Source organism: Myodes glareolus, chromosome 12, assembly GCF_982192425.1.
Source record: "Myodes glareolus chromosome 12, mMyoGla1.1, whole genome shotgun sequence".
Classification (NCBI taxonomy): domain Eukaryota; kingdom Metazoa; phylum Chordata; class Mammalia; order Rodentia; family Cricetidae; genus Myodes; species Myodes glareolus.
This window is the reverse complement of record NC_142037.1, coordinates 85,261,503-85,284,521: the sequence shown is the minus strand read 5'-3', so window position 1 is coordinate 85,284,521 and position 23,019 is coordinate 85,261,503. Positions and strand designations below refer to the sequence as shown.

General features: G+C 38.2%; 1 protein-coding gene across 2 annotated transcripts in view; it reads left to right on the top strand.

Moving 5' to 3' along the window:
• The first annotated feature begins 1,492 nt into the window (after positions 1-1,492).
• Fgf14 (fibroblast growth factor 14) overlaps positions 1,493-23,019 on the top strand; it is a 594,874-nt gene continuing 573,347 nt past the window's right edge. The window contains exon 1 of one of the 2 annotated variants that reach the window (XM_048421998.3): positions 1,493-2,613. In XM_048421998.3, the coding sequence (XP_048277955.1) occupies positions 2,406-2,613 (208 nt within the window). In that variant the 5' untranslated portion in view covers positions 1,493-2,405. The remainder of the gene's footprint in view (positions 2,614-23,019) is intronic. The other variant, XM_085698167.2, reaches the window with a different exon arrangement.

Genomic DNA, 23,019 nt, shown 5'->3' with positions numbered 1-23,019 from the left:
GTTATTAGCATTTATACATCTTAATTCTTCTATACCAATGTGAAATTTATTGATATTTCCCCCCCAAAAATATTTGTAACAAATTTTAGCATTTGGAAAAGTTTCTCAACTATGAGAATAGGCAGGAGTAGGAAAGATGCTTATTATTTTTTCTGGACAGATTATAACAGATTTATTTTACAAACCGGTCCCTTCAATCAGTCCCCAATTCCACAAAAGTTTATCTAATTACACACCTACTTAAAAGAAAGTTTGATGGTAAAGGTAGTAGTTTTAATGTTTTTGAACAAATAGCCTGGAATTTCTAAACAAAATTCTTCTAAAATAAAATAATAAACAAAATAACTTCTAAAAAAGTTAAAGATTAGAATTGACTTTTTAATGTTTTCCTGTTGAAATAGAATAAACTGGCAATAATACCTAAAGAGGGTGAGTGATGTTTCTCTGCTCCTAAATCCTCAGCTCACACATTGGCACCAATTTTTATGAGTTTTGAGTTGTAGGAACACTGTAGTTTGTTATATTGCTCTTTGTAGCAGTCTGTACTGTTTTGTACATTGTATTCCTTACCCCACCCAGGAAAAAAAATCAACAGCTCTGCCCCAAATCCTTAGAGTGTCTGGGGAAAGAGAAGGCTAGGTTAGATGGTGCCCACTTTGCTGGAGTGATACTATAGTCTGTGTGATAGGCACAGAGAATGGGGAAGGATGAGTTTAGTGCTGGTTCGATTAGAAGGCAGAAATAAAGCACTGACTAGAGCATGCACTAGGAGACTTTCTGCCCAGTAAAGTGTTTTAAAGGAATAATCTATCTGTCCAAAAAGTGCATAAATGTATTCTGTACATTTGACCCTCTCCACAAAAAAAAATATGCTTTTCCATCTAGATTTTGGTGTTTGTCCTTTTGTGTTGCAATTTTGTTTGTTTTTGGTTTTTGGCAGGGTTTCTTTGTGTAGTTCTGGCTGTCCTGAAATTCAGGCTAGCCTCTAATTCTCAGACATCCTTCTGCCTCTGTCTCCTGAGTGCTGGCTGGGATAAAAGGCATGTGCCACCACTGCCAGGTTGGTGTTTGTCCTCTTTTAATAGGTTGTTTCTAGAAATGTGTTGCCCATTCACCTGGTTTATATTTTTTCATGAACACTGTAAGTGGGAATCACTTCCCAAGAAAGAAAGGGACTTGAATTTTCCTTAATATTAAGGTGCTTTTGAGGATTAAAAGTGGAGTTGGTTTTGGCTCTTTGCAATTCCATTAAACTCCTCCCCCGTGTTTCTAAGGTTTGCTCATTATAATTGTTAATTATAGTTTTTAAATTCGTTTTTAACAGCAGGATGTGAGCCTGACTCTAAGAGCCAGCAGCAGGCCAATGAGCTGGGTGAGCAGGAAGAGGGTCTCTGGGGTTGGACTGAGCCTGTCTGGAGTTGGTGGAGGGGAGCGCTCTGGAGGGGTGGCACACACTGCAGTGACAGTCCCTCCCAAGGCTGGCTGAGGCACCTCACTGGTGACGGGTCTGAAAGCACGTGGCTACGTCATGGAAAGCCAGTCTTTTCAATGCAAACTTCAACTCCTCCTCCCTCCAATGCCTGTAACTCACAGCCAAGGCTGGGCGAGAAATACGGAGGAGAGATTTTCCTCATGCTCACGGTGCCTGGAGACTGGAAGGAAGAGTGTAAGGAAGGAGGAAGGAAATTTGTGGCGCTTTCTACCTACTACGAGACTGACAAGGGGAGAGGGGATCTACATTACATTTTCTCTTCGTGATTAAGAACTGCAGTTTCAGTCCAACCCCACGGAGCTCTGGTGACTGCTTACTAAAAAAAAAAAAAAAAGAAAGAAAGAAAGAAAAAAAAAGAAAAAAAAAGAAAAAAAAACCGAAAAAAAAATTGACCGCGGGAGAGAGAAGGCTCAGTCTTTGGCTGCCAGATCCATTTAGGAGGTGGTATTGGTGTATGAGTGTGTGTGGTGGTATTTTGTTTTTTCTTTCTTTCTTTTTTTTCTTTCTTCCTTTTTTCTCCATCCCCCCCACCTCCTTTTTTCCCTTCTCTCCTAGGGGCTACACAATGGCAGACTTCTCTCGCTAAGATGAATCCGGCTTGCCTTCTGCAGATCCGCCCATCCTCAGTTCCATTGAGTAAAAGGCTATGATTTTCTCTTTGGGGATCTTTTGTGCATTACTATTCTTCCTGATTAGTTCTGGTCTCGGTTGGGATTTCTTTGCTTTTTTTGGTTTGGCTTCATGTGAAAAAGGATTTTTTCTCTCCAACCCTTTGGTCATGATCCAGTGGTGATCAAGAGGGGATAAATCATTCACCCTGGCCGAGAAAAAACAATCGCTGAGAAGTCTCAAAGAGATATACCACGTGAGGGGAAAAAACTGGGAGAAGATCCGGAATATTAACGTTTTTCCTATGGTAAAACCGGTGCCCCTCTTCAGGAGAACTGATTTCAAGTTATTATTATGCAACCACAAGGGCCTCTTCTTTCTCAGGGTGTCTAAGCTGCTGGGTTGCTTTTCGCCCAAATCAATGTGGTTTCTTTGGAACATTTTCAGCAAAGGAACGCATATGCTGCAGTGTCTTTGTGGCAAGAGTCTTAAGAAAAACAAGAACCCAACTGGTAAGCAAAGCATGCATCATATTCTGTTTTTCCTCGTAATACCCTGTCTGTTGCTCAACGAGCTAGGTCTGCAGTTTTGCTATGCAGGCCAGGGAACATGCAAGGAACCCGGACAGTGTTGCATACAGAGGTGTTGCATGAATAAACAAGTAGCCACCGCCGGATCTGCGTCCTCCCGACCCGAAAACCCTGATCAACAGCTCTTAGCTGTGACACGATCCATCGCTAGGAGGGAGGAGGAAACTTTTTTAGAATCCCCCCACTAAATGGATTTGGTCTCCCATGTCTGGTGGAATATTGCAGGGCTTATGGCTGTGCCAGGAGAAAGAGCGGAGAGCTTGCCTTACTTCTGCTCCTCCGGGGACGTAGCTTTAGACTTTCTGATTAGCTTGCACAATATTCGCCACCCCATCACCTTTAGCAAAGTAAAAGCGCCCCCTCCCTCATGACCTGGCTCGTCCGTCAGCCCCCGCCTCCCTCCCCCGGTTAGCTCTGGGTGTTATTAACTCATTCGCTAGTCTGCCTCTGACACATCCAGCCTGCGAACAGTGAACACTGGGGCAGGGCTTGTGCCTGGGGGAACCAGGACCCAGAGGACAAGCCCAGTACCTCTAGTATATGCCATTTAAGTCCCTTCCCCTTTTAAAAACCCGCTTGTGGGTCCCAAAATGACGAGCGGGTCCCTGACTTATGCCTCCTGGAGATCATGCGCCTAGATTTCAAAGGACTCCAACAAGGGAAACTTGCAGTATATTACATAAGAAATGCAAATGCAGGTGATTTGGGGAGTCGGTCCCATGGGTTTACTTCCCTGTGTCTAGTATGAGGCGTTTGGGACTAACGGAGTTGTGGGCGAGTAACCCTCAGGCAGCCAGGCTCGGAGGACTGCCTGGTGGTGGCAGCTGTCTCAAAGGAGACTACTGGGTGCAGTCTTTTCTCCAATCAGTCCTGATGTCCACAAGGAGTGTGAGGCATCCTTGGCTGGCATTGTGTAGGAAGAGTCCTGGAGCTCTCTCTCTCTCTCTCTCTCTCTCTCTCTCTCTCTCTCTCTCTCTCTCTCTCTCTCTCTCTCTCTCTCTCTCTCTTTTTTTGGTTTGTGGTCGTGCTGGAGGGGCGGGGGATCATCTGTCCTGCGGCCGCAGCGGGGCGATTAAGACTGGCACTGCAGCGCACTAGATCATGGCTCTCCGAGGCCGCCCTGACACCTGGAGCTCAGAGCCAGCCACGCTGGCCTCCAGACCTCCCACGGCCGGGCAGCAAGTGTCTGCTCGTTCGCAGCCTCTGAACCTAGCAAATGTAGCATCGCCTGGATGACGCGAGCGGAGGGGGCTGCGGTCCTGTGGTTGCAGGGAGAACAGAGGAGCGTGGGTGGGCGGGGTTGGAGGCAGTGGGTGTGGAGGTCTAGGACGCTTTGCTGCCACCACTTCTGCAGCAAAAGGCAAGGTGCATGACAGTTGTTAAAGAGTGTCCAAAAAGGCAGATGTTTTTATGCTCAGGCCAAGGGAAGTTGCTTCTAGCTGGGAAGCTTAGAGGACTGTGGAGGTTCTGAGAGAAAGCAGATATTGGCTTTCAGGAGGGTTCCCTGCTGCAGTGGAGTTGTTGCCTCTGTCCTACAACCAGGGTCCCTGAGTTCTGAATCCACACCCTGTCTAACCAGCCTCCTTCACTGTCTCCTGTCCTTTTACCCTTCTGTTCCTCAACTAGCCAACGTTTACTGACTCTGGAATGGTGTTCCCATCCTGAGACTTGTCTAAAAGGGGCAGCAGACTGGACACTTAGCAGAGCATTACTGATTCAGGCACAGGGTGTACTCCTGGTTCTTGGCATCCAGTCTAACACTATAGATGCCTGGTTCAATTACCCACCTACATCTACAGCACTGGTTCATGCTCTGGACATGAAATTGCTGCCAACAGGACTTCCCAAAGTGGTACAGGTCAAAGGCTATAACCCTTCTTGTGTGTGTGTGTGTGTGTGTGTGTGTGTGTGTGTGTGTGTGTGTTGAAAAGATTTAACTCTCTTCTGAGAAAGGAACACAGTTAAAAAAAACTTTCTTTTTTGAGACTTGGCTATTTGTCTAGGTATCTTGAAGTCAATCCTTCCAAAATATTGTTTGGTGAGTTGGAAATAATTCAGCAGGAAAAAACAAAAAGTTTGTTCCGAGGTCTTTATGTTTTTATTGTAAATAATTTTACTGGAAATGCCAATTTCCCCCCCACTCAGCTCAATATCTTTTTATTGTACTCCCCTCCCCACCTACTCTCATCTCTCTAGAGTAGTTTTCTCTTTCCAAAGTGTTTTGGAAGGCACTAAACAAATGACTATTTTAAGAGCAATTTATTTTGCAGCTTATAATGCACTTGAGTGTGAATCGATGGGTTAACCTATGGTATTTCTGACAACATCATCACATAGTCTAATAGGATAGTTAAGTCTTAGATTGCCAGAGATTTGAGTCCAAATTGGAAGTCAGAGAATTTAGGAGATTAAAAAAATGGAACATTGATGTAGCAAACTATGCAACTGTCATTTAAAGGGCTTTGATCTTTTTAGTTGTACTCAAACCCATGCCTGCCATTTCCTATGAATATTGTACTTGGTGAGGTCTATTTTCCTGCTATTAACACAAAACCTATAATCATTTGCAGCCTTTTGATCCCAAGATAGTAATACAACTAAGAATTTAATTGGGTAATTAAAATAAAACAAGGACTAAACTTCTCTTAACTGTTAAAAGCAAAAAGAACAGATTGACTACTACCTATTATATTATATTAAATCTAAAAGGAGGACAATTAACTGGCTTCAAATGAAAAATCTTGACAGAATGCTGCCAAGCACTAGGGAATTGGTGTAAAGCATCCCTTATTATTTCAGAGACATATTTTAAGCGGGTTTTTCTTTTCTATTTTTGCAAGTTATGAAATAATTTACTGATTATTTTTGGTTCTTGAAATCATCAACATGTATGGGGAGTTGGGCTAAAGGTTTTAGAGCAGGTTAGTATAAAAATAAGCAGATAATAAAGAAAAGGATTTACTGCTTTGTCCTGTAGTTGTGTTACATGATCTCTAGTGATAAAAGAAATGCAGCATGTATTTGTGATATTCTTTTAAAAACTAAATCACAATAGTTTACAACGTTTGAATGTAAAGTAAAATCTACTAATTTCACAAAAGTATCTAGTGCTTCAAAGTACAGTGATTATCAGAGAACACATTCGTATGCACACATATGCTCAAATGTCCTACTTTCTGCTATTTCCTAGCTGAGCAATAGCTGTGCATTTAGAAGAAATGTTACCTGCTGTAGCTTTTGCTGTATGAGTCATGAAAGGTGACTGTAATTTAGGCAAATAATTAAATAGGAAACATACTAAGTACAAGGTGCTTATTTTTTTCTGGAGAAGGTTTGGTATTATTATTAGTATTATTATTATTTTACCAGTGAAATAGTTTAGGATGACCAGTAACAGCTGGTTTAGAAAATAATCTAGGTCACTGCTCTTGAAGGAAAGAATTATAAGGCAATAATATGAGTGATAAGCATAAGACTGTGTCATTGCTGTCTCTTCAGATTCATAGAACAGGCAAAGGAAGCCAGGGACTCTTTCATATGTTGTACTCAATACACCACATACAAGACCCCAAAGCCTCTTGATCATGCTAAGACTTTGGAAAACTCAGATTTTGAAATGCTTTACAATGTGTGAGAATATTCTTTAATACACATGTCTGTGGTAGGAGGATATATAGGAAGCAGATTACCTAGACATAGTTATACATAATGTTCAGGGAACATTCCACAGACTCATGGCTTTGGTGTTCTGTCATAGCTTTTTGAAGTGAGAAAATAGGGAGATATGAAAGGAAGAAAGAATAAGCACCCTCTTTCCATCATTCTCACCCTGAAGTCTTATTTAAGAGTTCTGTAGAGCTGGGTGAGCCACAAACTGGCAAGACCTGCATTTCTAAACACCAAGTATGCAGCAAATGAGGACATCAAATCCAGATAACATAGACAGATTAAGAAACAGGTGGAAAGTTCTTTAACCATCTTAAACTGAGTTGGGTCTGGATTCCATCCAGAAAGTTTTAGTTACTGAGGTAGTAACGTGAGCCATAATGAGCAGCGCCATTTTATGAACCAAAGGTGGCACTTTTAGCAAGACTTCTAAGAACTGAATTACAAAAAGAATGGCTTTCCTTTTCTTTTCTAGAAGTTAACATTCAAGTTAACAAGTATAAAATCAACACCTAATAACGTGCACTCACCTTCAATAATGAAGATGGTGTTGTTCAAATGATGCATCACTCTTTGAATGTGTTAAAGGTAACTGTATACTGTGCTTCACTTTCCCACAGTGAATTATTCCTTTACAATATTTGGGTTGAACCCAAATATTCATAATTTAACAAGACACACATTGGAAACTTCTGTGTTTTTATACAAATGATAACAAGGACAAAAAACAATGTTTTTGCTCCTTTCCTAATTTTGGCATCATGCCTCACTCACCCTAACTCATAAGTTTTCTATAAATACTATGTATATGTATCAAAATGGAAGCATTTTTCCCAAATAGCTTCTTATGCTTTACAAGGAACTGTTGGGTTACTTGAAGAGTGGGGCAAAAAAATTCTGCCTCTGAGTAGTTTAAAACAGTTATTGCATTGTACCTAGAGTTAAATAACAAATAAGAACTTTGAACCCAACTGAGCCCTACCCTCAAGTCAATGTGGGTCAGGGATAGACCTGCTAGTACTATACATTGTTCCTTAAGCCTTTATTTGTGTGCAGATCCAGGTCTGAGTTGAACCTGGGCATTGACTTTTTGGGCATTTTCTGAGTAAGATGCCACAATTTCTTAAGTTTCCTGAGATGCAGTTCCAGAGTTTTGATATTCTATTTTGGAAGAGTTACTAATCTTTATGTTCTCTGTGTGTGTTTCCCCAGTTGCTACAAAAAAAAATGCTTTTACTTTGGTCAAAGGTGGTTAGGGAAGTTAAAAAGAGGAACTTCTAAGATTTTTGAACATGGAGGTCAGAAGGAAGAACAAGGAACAGGTTTGCAGAGAACCTGCTATATAGGGAGCACCGACAGTGGTTTTGAATATTGCTGCACTTCCTGTTTCCTGACAAAGATTCTGCTTGTGATATGCAGCACACTTGTGAAATGCTACAGTAAGATGAATAGTGAAAAGCTGATAGTTCTAAAAGCTGAACCATGGAACTCTGTCACTGTCAGTATGATAGTTGGTCAAGTTTATTCAGTGTTCACTTCTTTTCTGAATGATGAAAATAAAACTAAACTGAACTAAAAGCACAAACATAAGTAGATAAGCAAAAATGCCAGCAATGACATCAATGTCTGGCTCTTTGTATACCTGAGTGATTTTACAGAAGTGTCCTGAATCCAAAAAACCTGAGGCCTGCAGGCTATTCCTCATACTTGGCCCTTCTCTAAAAACCCAAGTCATGGGAATTTGTATGTTCTCTGTCAAACTTACCCCTAAAAATCACAAATGAAGTCTGAAGCCCTTCCAGTATCCTATGTGGCAAGATCTGCTTCATTTTATTTTCAGGTCCTTTTTTCTTTCTTTTTCCTTAAAAGTTGAGTGTTTTGTTCTTCTTTTTCTCTTTGGAGTTTCTTTCTCTAAGGCAATACCTAGGACCCTTCTTCATGGCATTTATTTATCATCTAGCTACCTACCTATCTACTTATTCATTATCTATTTATTTATCTACTTATCTATTTATTTACTGTCATTGTTGATTTGGCAGCTGTCTCTAAAGCAGTCTTCTCACTTCTAGTATTTCTTTTGCAGTTTAAAAAAAAAATGGTGATTTTCCAACTTTTTTGCTCCATCTGCTACCAACCACAGAACTAGTTGGCTTTTATCCAGGAGCCACTTTAGTGGTGTGGAGGATGCAGGGACACAGTGCCATTGTGTCAGGCAGCGACTACAAAGCTTGGTAGAAGCTATGGCTTTGGGTGGAGTTCCCTGGCCTCCAGAGAACTGCTAACATTATTTGTTCTGTTCAAAGCCTTAAACTCTGCAGCTCTGATCTGTTCAAACCGTGGAAACCGATGGGGATCTGATTGAAGCTGACGAAGGGACCAGGCTGCAAGGGGCAGGCATCTTTCTGGCCTGCCCAGTAGTCCCACCTCTCCTAGGGTTGCTGGACTGAGACTCCCAGGTTCCCGCCTCAGGGGCTCTGCTAAGCAGCGCGATGAGGAAGCTGCAGCTGTAGCAGCCATAGCGCGCGGGAAGTGTCTGTTGCCATGGCGATGACCTCTGACCCCTAGAGCGTCTCAGTGGCCCTTTGCGTGTGCTGTGGTTGTTATGGGAATTTCAGTAGCCAGGATCCTGGGACTAGAGCAACTAGTGAGCAAGGACAAGGCCTGTGGCAGCTGCTCTGCCCAAGTCCTTCCTGGCACTGGAGCATGGTTGCCCTGTGGACCCGAGGGGAGGGGAGCTCCACCTGCTGATGACAGCACAAGTATTGAACCTTGGTCCCAGCCCACAGGTGGCCACCTCTGCCTGTTCCTCTCCTAGGCTGTTTTAAAGAGAATGTGCTGCAGAAGGGAGCTGGGCTATCCCCTCTTTGTGTGTAAGCCAGAGATTGGGAGCCTGTTTTAGAGTCCAAAAACTCTAGGCTCTGTTTCCTCATTTACTTTCAGGAGACTTGCATAGATTCCTGAAGTTTTCTGTGTTCCAGTCTGGGTACAGTTTGAATGGAGTACCACCTAGCATAGTTTTGATTTCTGAAACCTTTACATTTAGTCTACTCCTTTCTCCCCTATCCCCTTCCCTGTGTCTTCCCTGGTTCATGTTGACTACATCTAAGCTGTGTTTTAAAATTAGTACTTATCAGACGTGGGGCCACCTTCAAGCTCATGAACAGCTTGCTCCTCTTCCTAGTGGGTCAACTCCTCACTGGGAATACTAGTGACTGCAAAAGCTGGTTCACAGCCGTAGGCACAAACACAGGCAATGCCCCTCAGCCCTGGAAGAAGAAATGACAAAGAGGTACTCAAACGTTTCCTAAAGCTGTGAGTTTGCTGTTAAGATGGTGTATCACTTGACCTATTCTATCATGACGCCTTTTCCTGGGGGAACTACTAAGCATTTTGAAGAAAGGGATGTATGCACTGCCCCACCTTTCTCTTTGGATTTAAACATTTCAGTTATTAGTTTAAAAAGAAGAATTCTCAGGTCTACTTCCAACTCTGAAATTTATGAAGTTGTTCAGGACCACAGGTTCTTTGTTAAGCATACATTATCCACGCCCCCCTTCTCTTTTGCTGTGTGTTCCAGGCTAACATAGGCTCACCATTCTCTCGCCTCAACAGAGTACTGGCATTAGAGGCAGGTATCCGGAAAACTGTCTTCTAAACTTAATAAACTTAAAAAGTTCTCCTTTGCCTCAGGGGTTGCAGCAGAAGAAGCAAGATGAAGAGTTCTAGCAAGAAGAATTTTAGAGTAGGCACAAAGCTGGCTCAGTACTAGCTCAGAGCTGTAGGCAGAGAAAGAAAAGCTAAGGGTCAACAATGACAATATAGGCTGGTTATAGTGAACAAAAGTGAATTATGGTGACTGCTAGGAGTTAGTCACTAGAGAAAGGCTCAAGATGGACTGGCATGAAAAAAATCTGCATGGTTTGAGCTTTGAGCACATAAGAGTAGTATACACTAAGAACTAAAGTGAGAATCGAGCTGTGAATAGGGAGTGGGAAGTAGTGCATCAGAGGGTAAAGAAGGACAGATCATGTGTCATTGTGGCAGCCCTTATGCCACAGTGTGGAAAACAGCTTTGAGACAGGCAAGACTGAAGAAAGGGCATAAAGAAAGCAAATAATATTTTAAGAGATGCTGTGGGGCCCAAGGAAGGCTCTGGAGAGGAAGTGGAGTCTGTCTGAGTGAAACAGTGAATTTGTAAAGAAAGTCAAAGGAGTCTAGAACTTTCTGTCTGTAGGCTTTGAGCCTTCAGCAGTTTGCCAGTAATATATTGCCTATGCTTTGAAACCTGAAAAGACTGTCCAGACTGCCCTGTTGAAGATCCAAGAAACTTAGTAACAAGTCAGAAACTTTGACAGGTTTCTTTTTATTTTGTTATTAATATTTATTTCATTTATTTTACATGCTGACCATAGTTTCCCCTCCCTCCTCTCCTCCTCTCCCCCACCTCTAATCTATCTCCTCTATCCACTCCTCCTTCATCTCTATTCAAAAAGGGGCAGGGCTCCCATAGGCGTGACAGATCAGGTTGAGGCAGGACCAAACTCCACTGCCTGTATCAAGACTGGGTGAGGTATTCCAGCATGAGGAACAGGTTCCCAAAAGCCAACTAATTGTCAGGGACAGGTCCTGATCCCAGTGCTAGGGGCCTTACAAACAGACCAAGTTACACAACTGTCACAATCATGCAGATGACCTAGGTTGATTCTACACAGGCTGCTTAAGTGCTGATCTAGAATACATTTTCCCTTTCTTCAGGAGGACTCCTAGAGCTTGCTCCAGTGCTTGGATGTGGATCTCTGCATCTGCTTCCATTGGTTACTGTATTAAAAACTCTCGATGACAATTGGGGTAGTCACCAATCTGATTATAGCAGATGGTCAGTTCAGGCACCCTCTCTACTATTGCCATGAGTTTTACCTGGGGTCATCCTTGTGGATCCCTGGGGGTTTCTCTGGCACCAGGTTTCTCCTAAACTTCAAAATGGGTCTCCATCAAGACTTCTCTTTCATTGCTCTCCCCCTCCTTCCTGTCCTCAACCTGCACCCAGCCTGGCCCAACTGATTCCCTCAAGTTCCCATCCCTCTACCTCCCAAAACCTAAGAGATCTCCTCTATTTCCCCTTCCCAGGGACATCCATACCTCCTCTTTGGCACCCTCTTTGTTATCTAGTCTCTCTGGGCCCGTGGTTTGTAGGCTGGCTCTCCTATACTTTGCTAATTATATGGGTGAGTAGATACCATGTTTGTCTTTCTGGGTCTCAGTTCACTCAGAATGATTTTTTTTTTTTTAGTTCTATCCATTTTCCTGAAAAGTTCATGAAATAATTGTTTCTACAGGTGAGCAAGACTCCATTATGTAAATGTACCACATTTTCCTTAGCTAGTCTTCAGTTGAGGGGCATCTAGGTTATTTCAAGGTTCTGGCTATTATGAATAATACTGCTTTGAACATAGTTGAGTATTTGTCCTTATGGTATGATTGAGAATCCTTTGGGTATAGTTGGGTCTTGAGGTAGATTGATTCCCAATTTTCTGGGAAACCACCATATTGATTTCTAAAGTGGTTGTACAAGTTTATGCTCCCACCAGCAGTGGAGTAGTGTTTCCCTGACTCCACATCCTTTCCAACATAAATTGTCATCAGTGTTTTTGATCTTAGTCATACTGACAGGTGTAAAATAGTATCTCAGAGTCATTTTGATTTACATTTCCTTGATGACTAAGGATGTTGAGCAATTCTTTAAGTGTATTTCAGCCATTTGAGATTCTTCCATTGAGAATTCTCTGTTTAGATTCGTATCCCACTTTTAATTGGATTATTTTGTATTTTGATGTCTAATTTCCTGAGTTCTTTATTTATTTTGGAGATCAGCCCTCTGTCAGATGTGGGGTTGGTAAAGATATTTTCTCGTTCTGTAGGCTGCTGTTTTGTCATTTTGACAGTGCCCCTTGCCTTAGAGAAACTTTTCAGTCTCAGGAGGTACCATTTATTAATTCTCAGTCTCAATGTCTATGCTACTAGTATTATATTCAGGAAGTAGTTGCTTGTGCAAATGTTTTCAAGGCTACCACTTTCTTTTATGTTGGGTTCAATGTAACTGGATTTATGTGAAGGTCTTTGATCTACTTGAACTTAAGTTTTGTGTGGGGTGTTAGATATGGATCTATTTGCATTTTTCTACATGCCAACATCCAGTTATGCCAGCACACTTTGTTGAAGTTGGTTTATTTTTTCATTGTATAACTTCAGCTTATTTGTCAAAAATCAGGTGTTCATAGGTGTGCAGGTTTATGTCATAGTCTTCAACTCAATTCCATTGATCTGCCTGACTGACAGGTTTCTAAGTCAAACTTTAAATTTCTGGCTATCTTTCTGTAGATGAGTTAATTTTTCCTGATTTTACTCTGAAAATCATAGGGATGGAAAATGTTTTATAATGAAGACAAGCCAAAGTATTTTTTATGGTTATGTACAATTCTTTGTCAATAGAAGGCACTTTTGTACATACATTGCTCAATTTGAAGAGCCATACAGTACAATTAAAAGCCAGGTTTTCAGATGATTGTTCCAGTCTGTCAGGAAAGGAGAAAGAAGGCCAAACCTTGTTGGATTTATACACGTAGTGTATTCTTGCTTCCCAGATGTAAATGAAGATGCTTGTAATTAAAATGTCTTTTCCCTTCTGTAGCATTTTGTTGTCTGAGCAATTATAGTGGATCACTGAAGTGAGCCATAGCCTTTTCTGCAAAACTGCCTCTTAGATAAAGTGTAGCTTGGAAGTATTCACCATCTCTGTTCTTCCCACTTTCTGTATGTAGTACAGCATTGTATTGTACTTTTAAAAACACAAAAATAATAGGATTTAAAAACCAAAACAAAAATAATATTCTCTAATTGTGGGATTAAAATAAAAACAGTCTAAACCTTGTCTTCTTTCATTGTTTTTCTCTTGAACATCAAGTGTTATAAGTTTTAAGCAAAGAAAGGCTGTGTTTACTGGGAGACCTTGCTAAGTTTGCTAATTAAACATTCAGCAGTCATTATCATTCTGCATTACGGTTTTACTCTCAAGGTTAATTGAAAGCAGAAATGAAATATACCCAAGTTTTCCCTTTTTTTGATCACTATGGCTCATTTCTTAGGCCTTTAGATTTCTTTCATTAACTTAAAGATATTTTCCTATTTACATGGCATTGAATGAAGTAAAATTCCTTGCATTTCACATAAATGACAAAATTAATTATATAAAAATATAAAAATTATTAATTTTAGGTGGTACTATGGAGTATTTTGATAGATAAATACACTGTGTGATAGTATAGGAGATGCTTTGAATAAAATAAATGATAAATGTTAGAAAGTGTTTAAGTGCACAGTAACCAATTTAATGTGGGTTGGTGGCTTATCTTCATTCACTATAGCAGTATCAGACTTGTTGATTTGCTGAGAAGAAATTATCAGTTGACAGCTGTTTGAGGACATATTATTATTCATTTATGTTTTAGAGTGTAGCCATTGATAGGCTTCTCATGCTCCAATGGATGGTCCTCTCCTGTGTGCATTTGGGCAGCACTAACTAGACTCAGTGGGCTATCAGAAAGAGGGGAAAAAAGAAATGAAGTTGAGGAGAGCATGTTGAAGGGAGTATAGGAGTTAGAAGCAGGAGATAGAGGCTTAATATCATATTTTATTGTATAAAGATATAATATTCTCAAAGAACAAAATATACAATAAAAATTGTGAAGTCTAAACATAAAGAGTTTAGGAGCCTCCAGACTGGTAATGGAAAAATCTGAGTAAACACCAAACTAACACCAAACCTAACTCTGGAGCAAATATCTTTAAATTCCTACACTGCAGCTGCCTCTTTACAAAGCCTGTCAGGCATTATCTATGTAAACGTCATCAATATTTGTCCTTGTGATTTTTGTGGATCATTTTGACCTGAAGCTAAAATGAAATGTCACAGATCCAACCATTATAAACCTAGAAGATTTTAATGATTATTTTTTGGGATATGGTTTAAATTAATCTAAATACACATTATTCATAGCTTGATGAATTTTGACAGTTATGGGTTATAATGATAACCAATAATCCAATCAGGATTTAAACCATTACTGATCACTCAAGAGAAAAAATTCTCCTTTCTCTTTCATAAGTGTTCTAATTTCTCCATCTAATTTAAGCTGTAGTTGAATATTCCATCACTAAATCAAAAAACTCTCACATTTCATATTGTTTCTTTCAGTCAGCATAATGCTTTTGTTAAAGTAAAACATTGCCCTTGATCAAAGTGATGTCTTCTTAGCTAAATATAAGTAAAAACAGGGATTCTGGTGACTCTGAATAACTTGTTCACCTGTGGAAAAGATTACATTAACTTTTGTAGTCACAACTTAAGAAAACAATAAGTTAGCATATTTAGTAAATACTGGATCAGTGGGAGATAGCAGGTTTTTAATGTTCTAACATTTTTAGCTTTAGGGCTGGTGGAAACTAGTGGACTATGTAGTGCAATTTCATTTGCATTTTAATAACTAAAACTTGCCTGAAGATCAGAAAAGTAAAACAGCCACGCTGGTCAACTTTATAGACCAGGCAGCAATGACACATGCCTTTAATCCCAGTAGCCTCATTAGCTTGCCATAGAAACCAGGCAGTAGTGGTGCACACTCTTAATCCAAGAACTAGAGAGGATTACAAAATGGGAGGAGACAGCTCTCAGTCTCAGTTTCATTTTGTGGTTTCCTGGAGGCAGGATCACCATTTTCAGACTGAAGTCAAGGTAAGACAGTGGTTCACTGCTTTCTTTATTTTGGTCTTCAGGTTGAACCCCAATATCTGTCTCTGAGTTGTTATTAAATGTGCTTCATGATTTTTAAGAATACATTCTAAAAGTTTTACAAGTAACCACAAAGGTGTTAGGCCAGATGCAAAGGTTAAAAGTAAATGACTTTTATATAGGATTAAAAATAGGAAAAGACAATTTTGGTTCCATTTGAAACATTCTCAGTTGCCACAATGACCAATGACTAAAGGTCTAGATGTTAATTATTCTGCAAGGTCTTCAGCTAAGAGTAACTTCTTCAGAGAGTGGTGTCACTTCATGTTTTTGAGGCCCATCTGTGTCGTTGCATTTAGAATGGTAGGTTTTAATAGTAAAGTTTTGAGTTTTACTGTATAAACTGGAACATTCTAATTGAATAAATTGAAGCTAACAGCCATAAGTTGTTCAGTATATGGAATTTTCAAGCTTTTCACAGGTTACAAAGATGCTACTGTAAGACAGGTGACTACTGGAACATACACAAGGGGCTTTATTGCTCCAGAATAACAGGCAGGCTAGGCTTCATATCCTCAACATTTCGTGGTGTCCCATATGTTCCTCAGAAGCAATGTCCAGTGACCCAATAGACATCTGTACAAAGTGTATCTGTGTAGTGGCTAGGATATAAGTTTAGAAAACACTAGACTTCTAACAAAGTGCCTATTTGAGCATACGAACATTGTGCTTGTTATACTGGTCAGGAAACAAACATGTTCTCACATCATGGGGAGATACTGTCCATTAATTACAAGATGGTTTGCTTATATATCCTTGCAATGATTGTCTGGTTCAGAAGCTGTTTCAAGGGTTGGAGTGATAGGGTAGATATTTTGTCCTTAAATCTATTTTCACAAAAGAAATCTTTCCTGTGATTCTCATGACCTCCATGGCATTCTCCATAATTTCGAAGCATACATTGAGGCTATATTACCATTAAAATCAGGGATAATATGTTGACCTTGTAAAGTGGGACCTGTAGCTAGTGGCTGAGTTCATGTCCTTCATAGTCATGAAGCTGAAAGATAGTTATGCACATTGTGACATAGTTTGGGGCCATATTTCTAGATCTAATCACTTTCTAAATAAGGAGAGAATGAGTTTGAATCTCTGAAAGCCACCTGCTATTTTGCAAAAGGATGTTTTCTACTGAAACATTGAACTGGGAAGGAATAAAAATTTCAATAGATTATTTGCACACAAGAACTCTTTCACCAAATTGCACCATAATTTATATTGTAGTGTTTTCTCCTTAGTGTGACCAAATATCTGAAAAGAAGAAGCTTAAGGGAGAAAATGTTTATTGTGGCTCATAATTTGAAGGCATAGTCATCATAGTGGGAGCATGCGTCTGTGGATCATATTATATTAGCAGCCAGGAAGCAGAGGTTGATGAATGCTATTGCTCCTCATTCTCTTATTTCTACTTAACCTGGGACCCCTAGTCCCTAGAAATGTGCTGCTCAGATTCATGGTGGGTCTTCCTTCATCAATTAAACCTCTATGGAAACTGACTTCCAAACACATTTAGAGATGTGTATTTTAGGTGATTCAAAGGTCCATCAACCTGACAATATTAACCATTATAGGCATCTTTTTCTGCAATAACTTAAGGTATTATTCTTGCTCCAACAGTTTTGGCTATTGTTAGTGGAGATATACATTAAGGAACAGTTTGCTAGAGAAATACTTTTGGGAATAAATGTTTATTTTGTACTCTTTTGGTTACAAAATTTGAATTATATATATTAGGGGATCAGTATCTTTGTCCTAGATGTTTTAATGTTTGAAATGGTACAAAGTTTATAATATGACATTTTAAAAATGATAACCTATTAAATATCAAATCTTACAAGTATCTAACCAATAAGGCCTTAAATTAGAGGTAGCAATTTCTTTGATTTAGAGCTAGGATCAGAGTTTTCTAAGACTGGTATATACACATGGCCACATACATACAGGATTGAGAATAGATTTCTTTTAGGTGGTGATGAGGGTAGTTATAATTTTTGGGAGCCAACACCACTTAAATACAAATTCTGTGTTGGGTGAGTGAGTGAGTAGTGATTGAATCAAACTTTTTTTTCAAATTAGGGAGAGAGGGATAGACTAACTGCATAATGCCATAGGACTTGATACTGAGGTATCAAGGAAACGATCTGACTATTTTACCCTAGCATAATTCTAAATTAAAAAGTGCAATGTGTACTCTGTTCAAACAAAGTTGCCACATCAGGCTCATTGTCCATTGTGTGTCATCTGGGTATGTGCCTATCACTATATCCATTCCCTCATGTGCTTATTGGCTTTTGAAAACCCATGCAAGGGTGTTTATGGTCATTCAGTTAACTCTGAAACTTTTGGCTTTCCTTTTTCATTTTTTTATTTAAAAAAATCAGAGGCATTATTTATCTCTCTGAATATTGATATCAGTCTGACTGTAATTTTTATTTTAGTGTTAATATCTTAATGTAAGACAAACCTTTGTGCTTCTTCTCTTACACTCCTTAACACTGCTAAATGGTAGAATGCTTTTAAGTGCAATTGTATATTTTGTTATGAATGATTTTTTTGTCTCTACTTTAGATTTATGAACATAATATGGGAAACAGTAGAAGTTGTTACTGTTAATAAATATAATGAAACAGGTTCAGTTACAGAAAAGTAATTTTCAGGTAATAATACAGTATTTTATTTCTTGTTATATAACATTATGGCAAAATGTTCATATTTACATAATGCATTGTGAAGTGCTACTTTTTACATAGCACATCACAGGTTAAATTGTGATTTGTACTCTTCTAAGTTTCAGGCAAACACTAAGTATTTAAATGTACTTATGACTATGAATACATAGTAGATAATTCACTTGGACATTTGTGTCCTCTCCCCATCTGTTAGCCATCACATTTTTTATACAAGAGAGCCACAAAGGCAGGGTTCATATTATCAATAATTTAAAAGCAACAAGTTAAATCTCATATGTAGGATGCTACAAATGTTATTTTTCAGCTATTAGACTTATGATCATTAAAAACAGTTTAAAAATTATACTAGACAGTTTGGGGCTTTTTATAGGATTGAGATTTGAAAGAAATCATCCCTGAAAGGGAATGACACTATTAATAGGTGTGACTTTGGTGGAGGATGTGTGTCACTGTGGGGGATAGCTTTGAGTTCTCCTATGCTCAAACTACTCCCAGTGTCACTGATCCCTTCCTATTGTCTTTAAGATGTAGAACTCTCAGTTACTTCTCCAGGACCATCCCTGTCTGCCTGCACATAGCCATGTCTCACCATGGTGATAATGGACTGAATCTCTGAACTGTAAGTGATCCACCCTATTAAATATTTTTGTTTTTAAGAGTTGCTATGGTCGTGGTTTCTCTTCACAGCAATGGAAACCCTAGATAGATAGATAGATGATAGATAGATAGATAGATAGATAGATAGATAGATAGATAGAGAATCCAAATCATCTAAGTGCACTGATAAATCAGAGAAGCAAGCATTAAGATAACTCTCCTTTCTATTTATATTTTTCCTGTGATAAAATTCCTGACATTGAGTGAATTTGCTTAATTAATAAGGTAACTTTGATTTTCTTGAAATTAATGATGATATTTTTATTTATTAACATATCTTCAACATAAACTTAGGAGCTCAAGGTCCAAATAAGTGGTTTAATGATGGTTTTTGTTGATGCTCATATAATGCTGAAGAATAAATTGCTTAAAAAGCTGAACTTTGAATTTACATTAACAGGAAATATACTGCAGAATAGATAAAAAAATACTTTCCCTCTCTGATGTTACAGATAAATATTTTGGAGCAACTCCTACCTAAATGCTTTACACTCCATTGTTTTGTACTTGCCCAAGTGTCCATCCTCCAGCCCTCCTTATCTACATGGTTTAGTTTAGTCAGAACCTCTTCAGATAGCTAAATGCATATTGACTTCCTTAGATAATTAACACTGGATCATATACATTTGGAAAATAAACTTGTATTCCTCCTATTCTTGTTGATAAAAAAAAGCCTTTGAAGTTAGGCTTTGAAATCCTATTTGTGACTTGTCTGTGCTTCATGGTTCTTTTTGTTTGTTTTGCTTTTGGTAGAAGACAGAGTAAATACTACTTTTACTCATTTGCAGGGATCAGAAAAGAATATATATACATAGAATAACTAATATAAAATCTATCATGCAGATCTTTGTTTACTAGCTCTTTTTTCCCAATTTCCTTGTCAGTAGCAATATTAGTTTATTTCTTGTATTCTCTGTTAATATGGAGGCCTATGCTAAAATTAGCACTAAATTAATTTTTAAGATTTTCCCCATGTAGTTACTGCTATAGTAAGTAAGTTGTGATAGTAAATACATTTTTATGACTTGTTTTTGTTTTGGGGGGTTTAACCAAAAGTTTTGTGTGTCTTAGAAAATATACCCACTCAGCTATAGACACAGCCCAGTAAATTCACTTTTAAAGACTATTTTAAGAATAGATTTTAATCTCACAGCAAAACTAAGAAGGACAGAGTTTTTTTTAACACTTTCTTTGCCAACACATGCGTGGTTCATTATTTACATCCTCCACTAGAGTGATCTATTTATTACAATCAATGATGGAAAGTATCATCACTTAGAATCCAGTGCTTACATTTGAGTTCACTAAGAGCATTGTGTGTTTTGTGGATTTGGACAAATGCATAAAGTAACCACCATTGTAATATATGTATTGTCTTTGTTGCTGCCTTTAAAATTCTTGTGCTTATAAAAATGTCTAAATAAAAGTTAGTGGTAGACACATTTAGAGAATTAAGAAAGACCATGTTCTCTCCCTGATCCTAATTCTGTACTTTTTAGGCATAACTGGCTTTTTACTTATAAAGGTTTAGTGCTTAAGAATCATAAAATACTTTGTGTTTTGCTGATCCCAGTGAGATCTGACTGCAAGCAGATAGTTTTTCTTTATTGTTCCTGATTTTTTAAAGAACATAATAATATGTGTGCTGGAATATTATACATCTTTTCTATTCACATATATTTTCAAGACACTTAACAGTAATATATACATGACAAAATGATGATTTATGAAGCTTTAAATGGGTATCTATAATCTCATATCTTTCCTATATTTCTGTCATAGTTCATCATTTCATAATTACTTTGATCTAATGAAAATTACCTCAAATACTTTGAGGTAAACTTTGTGGATACTCCACTTTCTCTGATGCCTTTTTTTTAGTTATAAATGAATTAAGTACTTTTAAAGAGCTCTTTCTTATTATTTTTGCCATCTGAGAGATTCTTGTTTCCTTTCTTCTTTGGATCAGAAAGAATCACACCTGTGACTTTGAGTTTTCTTTCATTTTTCTTCATGGTTCATGCTTATGCCTAACTCCTACTATTGGTGATCTTGCTTAGACCATTGTTTATTTTTTCAATTAGTCATGCAAGTTTTGGCCTTTTCCTTTATACTTTGGGCTCTTCTATTTATTTATTTTCTTTGGAGGGGTAGTCTATCTAGGTATGTGAAGTATAGCTTACATTTGCCTGTTTCACAGCCTGTGCAGAAAACCTCTGCTCCATAGATTAGAGGGGACAGGCTGAACATTGTAAGTGTAGTTCTCATTTCATCTTCAGACAACTGAAAATGTTTCTCTGTGCTCATGATGGGTGCCAATTGCTTAGGGATGACAATAGATGATAGTAAACAAACATATAACAATGTGCTTCTATTATTAGATATGTCACTGAAAGATATCCAATTAATTAACTATTGTTAATAAATATGATTTATAAATATGGAGTCAGTAAAGTAATGGCCTTGTGAACACGAGGACCTGAATTTCATCATAGTCGACATTAAAAAGAGATAAGTATTGTGTGTATACTTGTAATCCCAAAATGACAAGGTGGGTACAGGTGAATTCTGGAATTCTCTGCCAGCTAGCCTGGACTATTTGGTGAGATCCAGTTCAGATAGTAACCCTGTCTCAAAAGACAAATAGGATGGTATAGGAAAAACGACTCTTCTGGTTTACTTTTGAACTTTACACACGGATGCACATATTTATGTGTACTCCCACCCCAAAGAAAATATGGTTTAGATGTTACATGCCAAGATAGTGTGATTCAAAATGTTAATCAGTGGATTAAATAATTGAGTTATGACCCAATCTTATAAATGCTTTTGGATTCTATTGGTACAGTCTGAAAATAATAAGTTATGGGTCTGAATTACATTTTCTCTGTAAGTAACAGAATTAAAAGACAGAAACATTTGAAGGTAATAGCCACAGAGAAATCTCAAGTACTACAAACAGAATCATTAGTTAAGAAAGACTTTTATTGAGGTTGAGGAAATACATACATGCAACAGACATACTGAGAAAAACACCATCCATAAAGCAGAGGTGTGACTGAGGAAATCAAACAATCCAGTCTCTTCTCTAGAGCTGTGGGTTTTAAAGCCTCTGAAAAGTTCTCCTCCCCTAATTTAAGATAGGCCAGTTTGAAGGCAAGTGAGATAGATGATTTGTCCAGTACACTGCTGTATGACAAGTTCTGATCAGACCTCAATAACTTGTTGAATGGGTATCCTAGATGATGAGAAACAAAAGCTGCCAGACTGTTGTCTCAAGTGACCGAGAAAAAGCTAACAGTCTGGGAAATTTGTCGCCTTTATTACAAAGTCATGGTTAATTTCTCTATTTGTTTGCCTACTAGGGAATCTATATAATTCTGGTCTCTGTTAAGTTTCATTCAAAGATACTTGTTACTTTCTTGACTGTTGAACTGCTTTACTTAATAAAATTCTATAGTATTTTTTTTTCCTGGAAATTCTATGATGAGGAGATAAATCCTAAGAGAGTGTTATACTATGTAGTTATATGCCCAAATCAGAAGAGAGTTTGTACTGCATAAAATGGGACAGAACTACCAGAGAGAATTTTTAGAAAGACTGAGAGCACAGAGAACAGAGCAACAAAGGCAAAGAGCTCACAAGAGGGTCCTAGAAACAGATAATTTTATCCACAACAGAACCAGCTGACTTATTTCTGAAAGTGTGGTTATCACTGTGAGCAATGGATTCCCAACACTATACCTTCAGAATTAATAGATTTAAAGATGAATTTCAGTCAAGTTTGAAGTCTGTAAAGTAAGAAAATTGTTTAAACAAAACATACATTAGTATACCATATTATTTTGGCCATGATTTGGCTTTATGTATATAGTTTTAATCTGTTGCTGATCTTTGAAAGTAGAAAGAGTAATTTTAAAAAAGAGACAAATGGGGTTGATGAGAAGATGCAATGTTTAGAAGTGTTTGCCTTGCGATCCTTTCAACCTGAGTTCCTTTCTCAGAACCCTTGCAGTGTGAGTCCATACACTCCATAAATTTGCTCTTTGACTTCCACAAGTATGTACCTGCATACACACACACACACACACACACACACACACACACACACACACACAGTAGATGGCATTGGCAATTTCTTTGCTGATTTGAGGTTGATTTTCCTGCAAACTAACAATCAGCCAAGTTTTAGGGAAGAAATTTAGGTTTATATGAGTGGAATTTGGAAAATATAATCCTAAAATAGAAACAAAAGTTTATACTAACAAATGCAGCTTACCAGACAAATAGACTTACTGTCTTCAAGCATTTATTTTAGTTCACTTAAAATATAGCTTGCATGTATTAGGATCAATATGCACACATACATATATACATATGTAAGTATGTTAATATGCATATATAACACATATGTGACATATATTAACACATATATTTACTTATAATGCCTTTTTATCTACATTGTTATTA